This window comes from Lupinus angustifolius, unplaced genomic scaffold (genome assembly GCF_001865875.1).
Source record: "Lupinus angustifolius cultivar Tanjil unplaced genomic scaffold, LupAngTanjil_v1.0 Scaffold_10_113, whole genome shotgun sequence".
Lineage (NCBI taxonomy): Eukaryota > Viridiplantae > Streptophyta > Magnoliopsida > Fabales > Fabaceae > Lupinus > Lupinus angustifolius.
The window spans coordinates 1-14,151 of NW_017718423.1; the positions used below are offsets into that span (position 1 = coordinate 1).

General features: G+C 31.8%; 1 protein-coding gene across 1 annotated transcript; it reads left to right on the forward strand.

The window, feature by feature from the left end:
• The first annotated feature begins 3,776 nt into the window (after positions 1–3,776).
• LOC109337773 ((-)-isopiperitenol/(-)-carveol dehydrogenase, mitochondrial-like) lies at positions 3,777–4,818 on the forward strand. The gene has a single exon (XM_019574818.1). It carries the CDS (start codon positions 3,846–3,848, stop codon positions 4,632–4,634), a length of 789 nt encoding a protein of 262 aa, XP_019430363.1. The 5' UTR covers positions 3,777–3,845; the 3' UTR covers positions 4,635–4,818.
• The last annotated feature ends 9,333 nt before the right edge of the window (positions 4,819–14,151 follow it).

The following is a 14,151-nucleotide window of genomic DNA, read 5'->3' on the forward strand; positions in this document are numbered from 1 at the left end:
AAATGTAAGGAGAAAGTGATATGTGACATGAGGGAAGGAGAAAGTGACATGTGGCATGAGGGAAGAAGAAAGTGACATGTGGCATGAGAGAGTTTTTTTTATTATATTGTTAATAGATTTTGTAAGCCGATTTTTAAAAACAAAATCACTTTCATTGGAGCATTGCGACTGATGGACTCTATCACTTGGACAAGGATCTGCTGTTCCAAACCTTGTCCTAGACCAATCATATTATGTTATGTCAGTTAAAAAAATTAAATATTCATAATTTTATCAGTTTTGCTTCATTGTGATTGGTCAGGGACATGGTTGGGGGGACATAGTTGGGGACAGCAGATCCTTGTCCGAGCTGTCCCCAACCACGTCACTGGCCAATCACAATGAAGCAAATGTGATAAAGTTATGAATATTTAATTTTTTTAACTGACGTGGCATAATATGATTGGTCTGGAATAATGTTTGGGACAAGGTTTGAGACAACAGATCCTTGTCCGATAGGGATGAGGATTTGCTGTCCCCAACCATGTCCCCAACCACGTCCCTGACCAATCACAATGAAGCAAAACTGATAAAGTTATGAATATTTAATTTTTTTAACTGACGAGACATAATATGATTGGTTTGGGACAAGGTTTGGTCCCAAACCTTATTCCAGACCAATCATAATATGTCACGTCAGTTAAAAAAATTAAATATTCATAATTTTATCAGTTTTGCTTCATTGTGATTGGCCATGGACGTGGTTGGGGACATGGTTGAGGACATGGTTGGGGACAGCAGATCATCATCCCTATTAGACAAGGACATGTTGTCCCAAACCCTGTCCTAGACCAATCATATTATGTCACGTCAGTTAAAAAATATTAAATATTCATAACTTTATTAGTTTTGCTTCATTGTGATTGGTCAGGGACGTGATTGGGGACATGGTTGGGGACAGCTCGGACAAGGATCTGCTGTTCCAAACCTTGTCTCAAACCATGTCCCAGACCAATCATATTATATCATGTCAATTAAAAAAAATTAAATATTTGTAACCTAAGTATCAAAGAGTGCTGAGTTGTTATTGGTTTATATAGCAAATCAAGGAACGGATACGAATAGTTGTGAGACAGCGATATAGTGGGGCAAGAAAATCTCATTATAACAAATTATATAGGGAATGCCGATTACCCTTATCAAAAAAGTTGCATCTACCTTATCTATAAAATTATACAAAAGTCTTCATCTACTAGTATTATGGAAGTAGGAAAATGTCACCAGAGAGATGGTCCGGTGGGGACTTCACTTTCCAATTGCAATAAATTGTAAGATAGTAAAATTTTAAAGCATCACTCTCATTTTAATTGTGATTATACTATTTTTAAGTTTTTTTTATATTATCACTCTAGATAATCAAGTTCTATTATTTTTTATTCATTTAGTCTTATTACATTTAATAAAGTGCAAAAGTGGTGATTATGGGCTGTTAAAAGTGGTTTAATCACAAACATTATTTTAAATTAGTAATCAACACATTCAAAATTTAATGTACATTATTAAAAACTAATTTTACTTAAATATGCATAATCTTGTGTTAGCTTTTTAATATCCCTCTTTAAAAAATATGCTCCCTCTATTAATTACCTAAATATTTAGATGTAAGATGATATAACATCAAGTGATAGTTAAAAAGTTCACCCTAACCATATGTTAAAATTAAGAGTAAACTACATTGCACTCCTGAGGTCTACGAAATTATGCAAATTACCCATCCATTTTTTAAAACTACAAAAAATTCTAATTTTTATATATAGATTATACTGACTAATCTTCTATAAGAAATAAGTGTGATTTTTTAAACAAAAAATTATGATAAGTGTAATTAAGTTAAACAAAATATGATATATTATAAAAACAAATACAAATAATATATGAGTGTATACATTTTCATTATTTTTTATTCATTACAATATAGTATAATAGTGTTTTAAATAATATCTCAATAAGCATTTTGTAATAATGAACCAAAAATAATGAAATGTATTGATTGATATACTATTTGAATTAGTCACCAAAATATATTATATTTTGTTTAACTTAATTACACTTATTATTATTTATGTTTAAAAGATCATACCTATTTTTCATACAGGGGTAATTAATATAACATAAATATAAAAATCAGGATTTTTTTGTATGTGTAAAAATGAAGGAATTATCTATATAATTTTACTCTAAAATTAGACTTTAATATAACGGTAAGAGTCACGAGTGTGCTTGTATGATCTTCAACAAACATATGAGCGAGAAACATTATGTATGAACAAAATAATTTTTTAAATAAAATGCTACCCATATATATATATATATAGTTCTTCAAATTAATCTTACAAAAATAATCACTCGTTAAGCTTTAAACTCTAAAGTTTGAAATGGTGCTTTATTTTGAATGAAAACGTAGAATGACCTTTTATTTTTCAGCGAAACTTACGTTTTATTATATAACTAACGTGTGGATTGACACTTTTGTATCGGTCGGTTTACATTCCTATTTTTATGATATCAAATTTATACATAAAAATTTTATGAATTTTTTAATTTGTGCCTCTAATAATAATTAACGTATTAATAAATATTTTTTCATGTCAGTCAAAATTCTTCTTCTTAGGGTGATGAAGAAGAAAACAAAAAGTATGAAAATTCATTGAATAGTAGTGATATGTAGATGGAAAATAATAAAAGAACACATGAAAATTTCTTTTAATTATTATTAAAATATTAAGAAATGATAAAATTGTGATATGAAAATTATACCATGATGATTATTAAATAGAATTGAATGTATTTATACATGTTGAATAATTTGAATGTCACTTAGGCATTAATATAATAGTAAGTAGGAATATTGAAATTACTTATATTCAATTACCTAATCAAACATGTTTTGCCTTTACATTATATGATAATATTCTGTTAATGCATTGTGATACGGAAGTTTTCTATAACAAAATACCTAATAAATTTTTCACCTAAGCTCAAGGTTTTCACCTTTGTAGTGGTGTTCATAATGCAACCACATTACTTTCTCCTAATTTCCTTAATAACTAATAAATTATTCTCCTGGGTGTATAATAAAGGAAATAAATACATTGAAGAGAAAAAGAGAGAAACACATAATGAAATGGATGAGTAGTAAATAATGGTAGAATTGAATTTTTTTTTAAAATTATTGTTTCTAAAATATTAATTTTTTTTGAAATAAAGTGGAAAAAAACAAATCATTAAAATATATGGAATAGGGGACGTATTCTCTCTTTACCTTGTTGAATAAAGTGAGAGCAATTACTATATTTCCTAACCCCACCTTATAAATGCAATGTTTTGTCATAGTTCAATAAAGTGAGAGTAATTATTATATTTCCCAACCCCATCTTATGAATGCAATGTTTTGGCTTGCTTGTATGACAATTGTATAATTAAATGTCATTCATTCCCTTAGATCCTTTTGTACATCTTGATATGAATTATGAAAGGAGAAAATATTATTATATTTATTGGTAATAATTTTATATAATTCATTTGTTAATGAGACTAAATCATGCATTTTTTTTCTTTTCTTGAGTATATAAGTGTATTTAAGTAATAAATTCATTTATTATACATAAAACATTCAAAAATATCAATCAAATATCACCAAAACAAAAACTGGAAATGTTTCTTGAAATAAGTAAGAGGGAGTACTATTTTATAATATTTTATTATGTTATTTTATTTGGCCTATAAAGAGTGAGTGAATTTAGTAGCTTTCTATATCTTCTATCACATGATAAAACTTATATTGATTGAACAATTCACAAACAAAAATGGTAGAAACTACTTCCAACAACAGTGGTGCAAAGCTAGCAGGCAAAGTAGCCATCGTCACCGGAGGATCCGGTGGCATCGGCGAGGCAGCGGCGCATGCCTTTGCTGATCAAGGTGCGCGTGTGGTAATTGCAGACGTTCAAGACGATCTTGGCAATAAAGTTGCTGAGTCCATCGGAACCAACAAGTGTACCTACATCCACTGCAACGTAGCAGATGAAGAACAAGTCCAAAACCTAATTCAATCAACGGTCAACACTTTCGGACAAATCGACATCATGTTCAGCAACGCTGGCATCAGCAGTGAGTTAGAACAAACCATCATTGAACTTGACATATCCGAACTTAACCGCTTGTTGGCCGTAAACGCTAGTGGAATGGCGGCGTGTGTGAAACACGCGGCACGTGCCATGGTGGACAAGCACGTGAGAGGAAGCATAGTATGCACTGGAAGCATATATGGAAGTAACGGTGGATCTGATGGAACGGATTACGCCATGTCGAAGCATGCATTGTTGGGTTTGGTGCGTTCGGCGAGTATACAACTAGCGGAGCATGGAATAAGGGTGAACTGCGTTTCACCAAATGCATTGGTAACTCCGATGACGTTGAAATATTCAGGGAGTGAAGAGAAGGTTTATGAGCTTTGTGCAAAAACCGCGAGGCTGAAAGGAGTGATACTCACTGCTAAACATATTGCTGATGCTGTGTTATTTCTTGCTTCTAATGATTCAGAGTTTATCACTGGCCATGATCTTGTTGTGGATGGTTCCTATATTGCTCCATGATCCATCTAATAATTGGATCCGGTTTGAAAGTTTGTTCAATGTGTCAAAGTGATGTCATAGTGGGGTCTAAAGTTTGGATAAAATAATGTGTCTAAAGTGTCCAAGTGTTTCATGCTAGTAGTGATTGATTAACCAATTATAAATAAGATTGAGTTATAGATTTTATAAATAAAATAAAGTTCACGAGAGACATATTTTAATTGCACTTCTCTAATGATTCAAATTGCAGCCCGTAACACAGGTTGTGGCCGGCTATGCAATGACAACAAAACTGAGTGTAAAACTATATCACAATGGTGACGTGACTGCAACAAAACCGCAACACAGTAACAATAGATTAGATCTCGAGATAAAATGAAAAAATAAGAACTGAGTTGATCCCAGAAAAAAAGGAAGTTGAGATATTAATGCTACAAAGAGAAGGATGTAATGTTGAGTTACAAGAGTCTTTTTACACACTTAGAGGGGATGAATTGGTGTGTGACTACTTTGCTGTTTCAATTATTTTTATACTGGTTCACATAAAAAATGACAGTATTTCCAATTCATTAGTTAGTTTAAGGATTTTCATTAATTGAGATATCGTTTGATACAAATGAATAAGCAAAGACCCTATTATCTTTCTTAACAAGCTTGGTCATGGTTGATATAATTTCCTAAACTCTATGTATCCTAAAACGATCCCACACTCCTAAATATAAGATTCCTCACCCTAAATCTATCAAATTTCTCTTTTTCACAATTCAACAATGAAATTTTGTTGTTTGATGAAAATCCTTTTGTTCTGATATCAACACGAATATGCTTCTAAAAGATGTCATTCTAATCTCTAATCAATTTGAAAAATTAAGATTATCACAACATGATTATTAGAGAAGATGAGAAGAGAACAATTGAAAACAAAAATGATGAGCTATATCTTGACTTGAAAAGTTAGCACTAAACTGAATGAATCATCTCTGAATCGTGAAAAATTAAATAAAGCTTAAGTCATAAATGATTATTATTGGTTATTGAAACTTCATAATGAATGATATTTATGGATGGCATTCAAAAAAGTTTCTTGAAAATGTGAATTCCATTTTTTAGTAGCATAATATATAATATGTTAGTTAATAATGACTCTAATATATAATATGTGGTTCAAGTAATAATTAAAAACAATTCGAATACAAAAAGTAATCTCACAATCTATTGATGATTTTAATCGATTAAATGATTGTTTAATCAATTAAAAAAAAATTGAGTTAATCGATTAACAAAAGGCTTAACCGATTAACTTGACTGGTTTTCTTGAAAATCTTTTTGTTTCTTGATGCAACAAGAAATGAGTGATTAATATGATCTAATGTGCACTTAAACAGTTTAATGAAAGTGATTACCAATGCATATTCACTTATGTAATGATCTCTATATGAATGTAATCAAATAAAGCGAAAATATGATAATTGCATGTAAGTAAAAGTATAGGGAAATAGAGAAGATAACATAGCTGATTTATCCTAGTTTGATTGTCAATCCACTGCAATCTACATATAGTCCTCCCATTTTGATCTCGTGAGATTTGCTTTACTAAGAAGAAATCAAATGTTTATTTCCACCAAGAGTTCTTTTGGACCTAACTTCTAATGGATCTACACAACTTCTAACCAAGTATACCCAAAGGGACCTCTTCTTGGACCTTGACCGTAGCCTATGATTTATCCTAAATTTATCTCTTTCTCCAAGATGATGTCTCACACCCCAAAGAGGCAAATTTAGAAATCGACTTATAAAATAAGTACAAAGTTTCTTGTACCTATGATGTGTTAATCATATACTAAAATTTAGAACAAACTACCCTTTGGTGAATCTCACAATCTTAGAGTGAATATAATGATTGTGAGACACAAAAGGAAAATCTTTGAAAATACTCAATTTTTGAAAAAAAACTCTTTCAAATATTCGCAAAACTCTCTCTTTTCATATGAAAGTTTCTATCACTCTTTTTAGAAAAATCTTTCTTGAAATTAGTGTATTCTTGTGTATCAAGTTTATGTAAAAATCATACTTTTGCCTATGGGAAAGGATGGTGAAATACCATTCAGTTTCAAACTATTTTCTATTGGGGATAATCGATTAAAGGACTACTTAATCGGTTAACGTTTCTTTAAAACGTCGAAAATAAGGCCATGCCCAATCCTTCACGAAAATAAGGTCATGCCCAATCTGACTCGGGTTTGGTTTTAATCGCGATGTTTCATCGCATGAGTCACATCACTATCCTTGAGTCAAGGCTTGCTTGTGGAAGAAGCAAAAGTACAACCTTTTTTTGCCTAGTCCCCAAAACCACTCATCAATCCTTACATCACCAAGATTTTGGAGAGCCCCCCCTTTGATTTTCCCCAAAAAATCTTAATCCTCCCTCTATAAAAGGCAACCCTTGGCCTTGAGGGAGCACGTTTTGCTACTCATCTCCTCACTCTCTCATTTTTTTACATTCTAGCGTTTCTAGAGATTTTAAGGTAGTTTCTCATTGTTTTCTCATACTCTTCCACTTACATTAGTAGATAGTTATCATTGTTGTTATGTTGTTGATGGGGTTGTTTTATTTTAATGTTTGGATTCTGAAGATGCAAGCATGCATGGATGAGAGATTGAAGATGCAAGCATGCATCACATATGTTTTGATGAAGACAAAGGACATATATAGTTTGATGAAGACAAAAGATTGATAAAGACAAAGGATCGACAACATGGTTAATGTTCAAAGACAAGCTTGAGAGGATGATAAAATCCACAAACAACAAGTATCAACTATAAATTCAAGACTCAAGTTCATACAAGTCAAAGCATTCTAAAGAAGATCTAGGGGTTAAGTATTTTTATATCTTTATTAGGTCTTAAAATGCTTGCTTAGTAAGAGCCTAGGCTAGGATGAACCCTAATGAAATCTCACAAGCTAAAATCAATCATATCTAAAATAAGACTTACATGCATACATACATGATTTACATTCACATATATACATACATGATCATATGTTTTGAATGCATTTAAAAAGTGTTTTAAATCATACATCATTCAAAGGCATGCATCATTAGTTTATAAATCACGTAGGAGGTTCATTCATCATTTGAAATATGTTTAGAAAAGCATTAATCAATTAACAGATGTGTAAATCGATTAATCATTAAATTCCTTGGAAATACATTAATCGATTAAATGAGGGGTTGATCAATTAAGGTGGTTATTATTTCTATTTTTTGCTATTTTCAAGAAACTCGTTAATCGATTAAGGTTGAGTATAATCGATTAACTTCAGTTAAAAACATAATAGTATTTTAACCCAATTTTTTCATATTTCTTAACAATGAATTAAGAGAGTTAGAATACATTTTCGAATCAAAGACTTTTACACATTATTCAGGAGATCTTAAGCTCAAACTTTCATATTTTTTGGAAATATTTTCGAAGTGTTCTTTTGAGAAAAGAAAAGGGTGAATCTTTACAAGATACCCAGTGAGCTTTCATTGTCAAATCTTTGTGAAAAATAAACCTTGCATCTCACGCATTCTATTTTCTGAGATCTTTTAGAATGGTTCTTAGATTTTGAGAAGAGTGGAAAATCAGCACATATTAGGTGCAAATGTAACTTGAAGAAATTTGTTAGACTAAGACATTAACACATTCTCTTGGTGTGTGGTATCACCATAGAAGAATAATAGGTTTGGGAAAATCCTAGTTGCGATTAGGTAAGTGTCTTCAGGAGAAGCAAAAGGTCTTGACAGTAAATGATACTTAGGCTGGGACTAGAGTCGTGAATGGTGAGGTATCCTAGTAGGCAAGCTTAGTAGTCAAACCAAAGTGGATGCTTAACGATTCCAAGAAAGGAGCATCTTGCGTCTTATATTGGAATTGTGTTCGTAAGAAAATTGAATTTCCATAGTGAAGAAAAATCTCCCAAGATCAGAAGGGGAGACCTGGATGTAGTTTACATGTGGACCCACAAATGAACCAGGATAAAAGCCGAGTCTCATTCTTCTTTTCCCTTATCTTTTTACATTTACGTATTACTTTATTTACATAACTTGACATGCATATAAGTATATGATAGTTGCATATTTTGTATTGTGCATTTACTATTCTTAACTGTCTTTAATAGGTGCACGTAAGTTTGGTTGAATCTTGGTAATCTTGGAAGATCGAAAGAAAAAATGTTTTCACTTAAACTAAACTACATAATCAATTAAGTTGTTTAGTTAATCGATTAACAACAGATCGAGTTAATCGATTAAGTCTATCTATAATCGATTAAACAGTGTGTAAATTTGTGCTTCCTCTTTGTTTATCGAGCGACAATAATTTTATACCGTATCACATATTCACCCCCTCTAGGTGAGTGACAGAGCCCTGTGGGACCCAACAAGTGGTATCAGAGATAATACGACCTGCTAGCTTAGCCGCTTAGATCGTTTATCCTAGGCACTTTTACCATGGGACCCAATAAGTGGTATCAGAGATAATATGACCATGCTAGCTTAGCCGCTTAGATCGTTGATCCTAGGAACTTTTACCATGGGCTCTTCTAACCTGTTTAGCGGTGATGGCACATCCACCGACTTCCCTCCGTTTTTCAGTGGCGAGGGGTGCGCCTACTGGAAAATCCGAATGAGGATTTTTATTGAGGCCATTGATACTGAAATTTGTGAATAAGATCTTTGCTCTTGACCTTGGCAAGGTTTTGATGAAGACACCAACATCACCAAAAAGAAGAAAAGGAAGAATACTTATGAAGACAAAGAAGATTAAAGCTTCAAGAAAATTAGATTAAGTCTCTATAGGTACTTCTATCCTAAAACTCTTAAATATACAAAGTAGTAATGCTCAAATTAATTTTTAAGAAAAATGAAACACGTTAAAAAAACTCAAAATATTTTTAAAATAATGTGTAACGGGTTACTTCATCTAAGTAACAAGTTACATGTGTGAGAAAAAGAGTTATCCAACTTTAAAAATTGTTCAGAGTAATCCATTACTGTCTTTGAGTAACAGATTACTAGTTTTACAAAAGTTGAGTAACAGATTACCAGTTTACAAAAGTTGAGTAACCGATTACCCAAATGGTGTAATCGATTACTCTAATTCATTTTTAAATAAACAGTGGACAGAGAGTTTGGGTAATCGATTACCCACTATTAGTAATCGATTACTGAAGACTGTTGCATGAGATTTCAGATTTCAAAATGAAATGTTTTCACTCCAAACGAAATCTCTTAACTTCAAACAACTCCTACACTTTCAGAAAGACACCATGGGTGTTTAGAAAGTCTATATAAAGACTCTAACTTTCACAACACAAACACACAACATATACACGACTCTTATAAATTTCCAAAAGCTCTTAAACTTTTTCTGAAGTTATTTCTCTACACTTTTTGCAACTTACACTCCAACTTTCAAGTTATTTTTGAAGTTGCTTAAGGTAAAGTGTTTAAAAGTTTTATAAACTTAAAGAGCATTATTACTAAGTATACAAAAGAGTTGATTGGATTTCCAGTGTTATTATATTTCATACTTGTAAAGGCAATCCAAAGCCATCATTGAAATTCTTTATTCATTGTAATAACTTTCATTCACGGGTGTGAATAGAAAGGGGATAGAGTTACTTGGAAATGTGTTTTCTAAGGGTATAAATATTAGTGAGTGTGTAAGACACTTAGAGATCTCGGGGTGAGATATTGTAATTACAAAACTCATAATATTTAGTGGAAAATCTCTTGTGTTGCAAGAGTACTGGATGTAGCCTTCGGTGGACAAGAAGGTGAACCAGTATAAAATCCTTGTATACTCTCTTCTTCCTTGCCTCTTTGATTTATTCTTGATTATTTTCTGCAATATTATCCGCTGCACGTTAACTCTTATTTTTGCAGAAAAAGTTACCATAATTTTAAGTCAACTAAATCACCCCCCTCCCCTCTTAGTTGCAATCTCATTCTTACAAAATTTGGGGTTCCGTAGAAAATGGACCTTTCATTCCACTACACATAGTGAACGGAAAAATGAAAGAGAAACCTAGAAGTCTCTTGACCAATGAGGAAAAGAAAAAGGTGCAATTTGATTTGGAAGCGAAAAACATTATAACCTTCGCACTCTCATACGATGAGTTCTCTAGAGTTTCTCAATGTGATAGTGTCAAGAAAATGTGGGACACTTTACAATTAACCCACGAAGGCACCAGTGAGGTCAAACGTTCTAGATTGAATACATTGATGCATGATTATGAGCTATTTCGCATGTTTCCACATGAGTCTATTTCTGATTTACAAAAGCGATTTACTCACATTATTAACCATCTTATTGCATTAGATAAATAATTTTCTAAAAATGAACTAATTGTTAAAGTGTTGAGATGGCTAGACAGGAAATGGCAACTCAAGGTGACTGCCATCATGGAGTCAAAGGACTTGGAACAAATGATGCTCACAAATTTATTTGGCAAACTTCAAGAACATGAGTTGGAATTAAGACATTTGATACTCAGTGAACAAATGGACGAGAACATCAAAGAAACCTCCTTCAAATCAAAAAGATCACATTCAAGAAGTCAAGACGAGATATATGATGATGATGAATCCGATTCCGACACGGATGATGAAGCCATGTCCGTCCTTATCAACAAATTCAGAAAGTACTTAAGAAATAATGGAGGAACCAATGAGCTTCATAAGGAAGATGAAGAAATTTCAATCAAGATGAGCAATAATTCTAAAGACAATGCATCTTGTCATAAGCGTAGGAAAGTAGGACGCATGAGGTACACATGCCCTAACCCTTCCAAGAATATTGGACAAGATTGCAAGAAAGACTCTTGGGACATCAAAGCTAAAAAGGCTTATATCGTTAGGGATGAACCCAAAGAGGACGACTCGTCAACAAGCATCTCGGAAAATGAAGAATCACACAAGATTTATCTAATGGCTCAAAATCTGAAATCTTCCAAAGTAAGTGAGCCAGATGAGCCTAGTGAGGTATACTCATCCGATTCTCTTTCAAATTCTGTTATACTTCTCACGTATGACATGCTTTATGATGTTTATGTTGAAATGCATGAAGAACTTAAAATGTTAGCTAAAAAGAAAATAGAAAAAGGTTAATTTTAGATCTTTAAAAGAAGATATGTGAATTGAAAAACTTCATTGATATGTTGAAAATCGAAAATGAAACCTTAGATGCTAACTATGCTAACTCTTCATGTGATTGTACTTCTAACTTAAATGTGACATCTATTTGTGAAAATTGCGTTTGCATGAAAAATGAACATAATGTCTTAAATGATAAACTTGCTAGTTTCACATATAGTTATCACAATTCAAACAACTTACTTGCTATATGTAAAAATGATGTGATTAAATCTAGTTTGGAATATATGCATGCAAATAATACATTTCACAAGAAACAAGTAAATATTCTGAAAATTTCACATCTTGAATCCCCTAGTTGCTTTTATTGTGGATTGTATGATCATACCATGAATGCATGTAATTTTAGAATGCATGATGTTCCAAATGCAAATTGTATGTAGATTACTAAGAAACAAAATCCCCAAGCTACTAACATCAAGGGACCCAAGCTTAGTTGGGTACCCAAGAAAAGCAAATAATTGTATTTTGTAGGTGTGCCTAAGGACATATGGACTTCAACTTTCATATGGGCTTCAAGTGTTCTAGGCACATAAAAAGGTGAGAAGATCAAACTTCTTTAACATGTCACCAAAGGAAAGGAGACTATAACACTTATGAGCAACTTGTCATCACAAATGCTTGAAGAGAGGAAGTATTATGCAACAAAGGTAAAACAAGGTATCTCTTTTTAACTACAAGTATTACATACTTTAAGTGTCATAAATATATTCTAAAATAAAATCCTAGGAAGCCCATAAACTCAAGAATCATGAATTCCCCTACAAATCATTTTTAGGTCTAATGCTTTGTATGTAAGATTTACATGTTTTTAAATGCAAACATGATATTGTTAAACTGGTATAAGAATCTTTCAATCATATTTTGATTAATAAGTAAATGTAGAAATACCAACTAGGATTTTCTAATCATGTTGAAGCACAACAAGTTAAATCTCACATTAATGCAAATCAACCAAAACTATTTTTTTGGAAAGCCTATGAAAATTTAATGTTGGATTAAGTCATCTCCAAAAGAGGAGAGGAAAGGTATGCTTACTATTTTGTAGGTATTCATGAGGATAAACACTTCAAGAATTGATATACTATATAAGAAAAGGACAAGAATCAAGAAATGATGAAAGGCAAAAAAAACATCAAATATGGCAAACTTCAAACATCTTGATAAAGATGAGGTAAAGCATGTGAGGTAACCAAATATCATGATAAATTCTGCTCTACAATGTCTAATCGTATGTTCTGTCTGATATATTACCTAAGTGTTTGAATGCAAGCTAAATTTATAAGATAATCCTAAATAAGTTTACTTATCGCCATTATATGCATGTATTCTTAATTGTAAAATGCATTCTTGATTGTATATGCTTTCATGCTCTTTTGGCTTTGTGTTAAGTACACATTAGGTGTTTAGGATAACATTTTATCTTAGAGTCTTAGCGAACCTCTAAACTAATTTAAAATGTGCCAAAATCTGTTTCTGTGACTTATTTAATCGATTGTTCTATGTTTTAATCGATTACTTGGGCTTTTTCAAGTTATCTTAATTGATTATATGTTCCCTTGATCGATTACTTGGGCTAAAAATGTTTTAAAATTTTAATTGATTAAGCTAGAACATAATGGATAAACTGTGTTAAAATTTAAATCCCGTTAATCGATTAACACAGATGTTAATCAATTAAGTACAGTCATAAAACAGATTCAACCTTAGTTCCGAGTTACGTTTGTTCAAACCCTAACCTCGTGAAGTCTGTCTTCTTGTCTAAAATTAATCCTGTAATTCATTCTAAAATTTAGATTAGAGATACCCAATCTCTGGATTTTCGCAACCGCCTCCTAGCTAGTTTAGGATGTCTAGTGTGTCCTAGTTAGATACTGTTTTTAGGAGTTTTGTGGTTTGTGTAATCTTTTGGCTGTTGTATTGTAATTTTCTAAACTTGTTATGTTTGTCCTTGTGCTTTAACTTGAACTATGTAATCACATAACATGCTACGAATGAATTGGTTTTGTGCTATTAAAATTGAATTATGTACTGTTTTTATCACTTTTGTAAATCCCTTCATCAATGGATGAAAGAATATTAATCTATTGCATTGATATAATTGTGTTTATCTTTCAATAAACAAGTGGTGGTATATAAATGAAAAGGAATAAGAAAAATGGTATCATAATCAAATGCTTTCACGAAATGTACATAATCAATATAAAAGAAGTATATGAAATTTGTGATATCAAGCTGTATAAGTTTCTGCTATAGCATGTGGCCTGAACTGAAATCTGTCATAACAATATGTTTAATCAATTAAGTGTTAGGTATCAGTGGTTACAATACACCTA

What these genes read in the sequence shown, in the direction of transcription:
- LOC109337773 (XM_019574818.1), top strand. Translation starts at nt 3,846, where the DNA reads ATGGTAGAAACTACTTCCAACAACAGTGGTGCAAAGCTAGCAGGCAAA.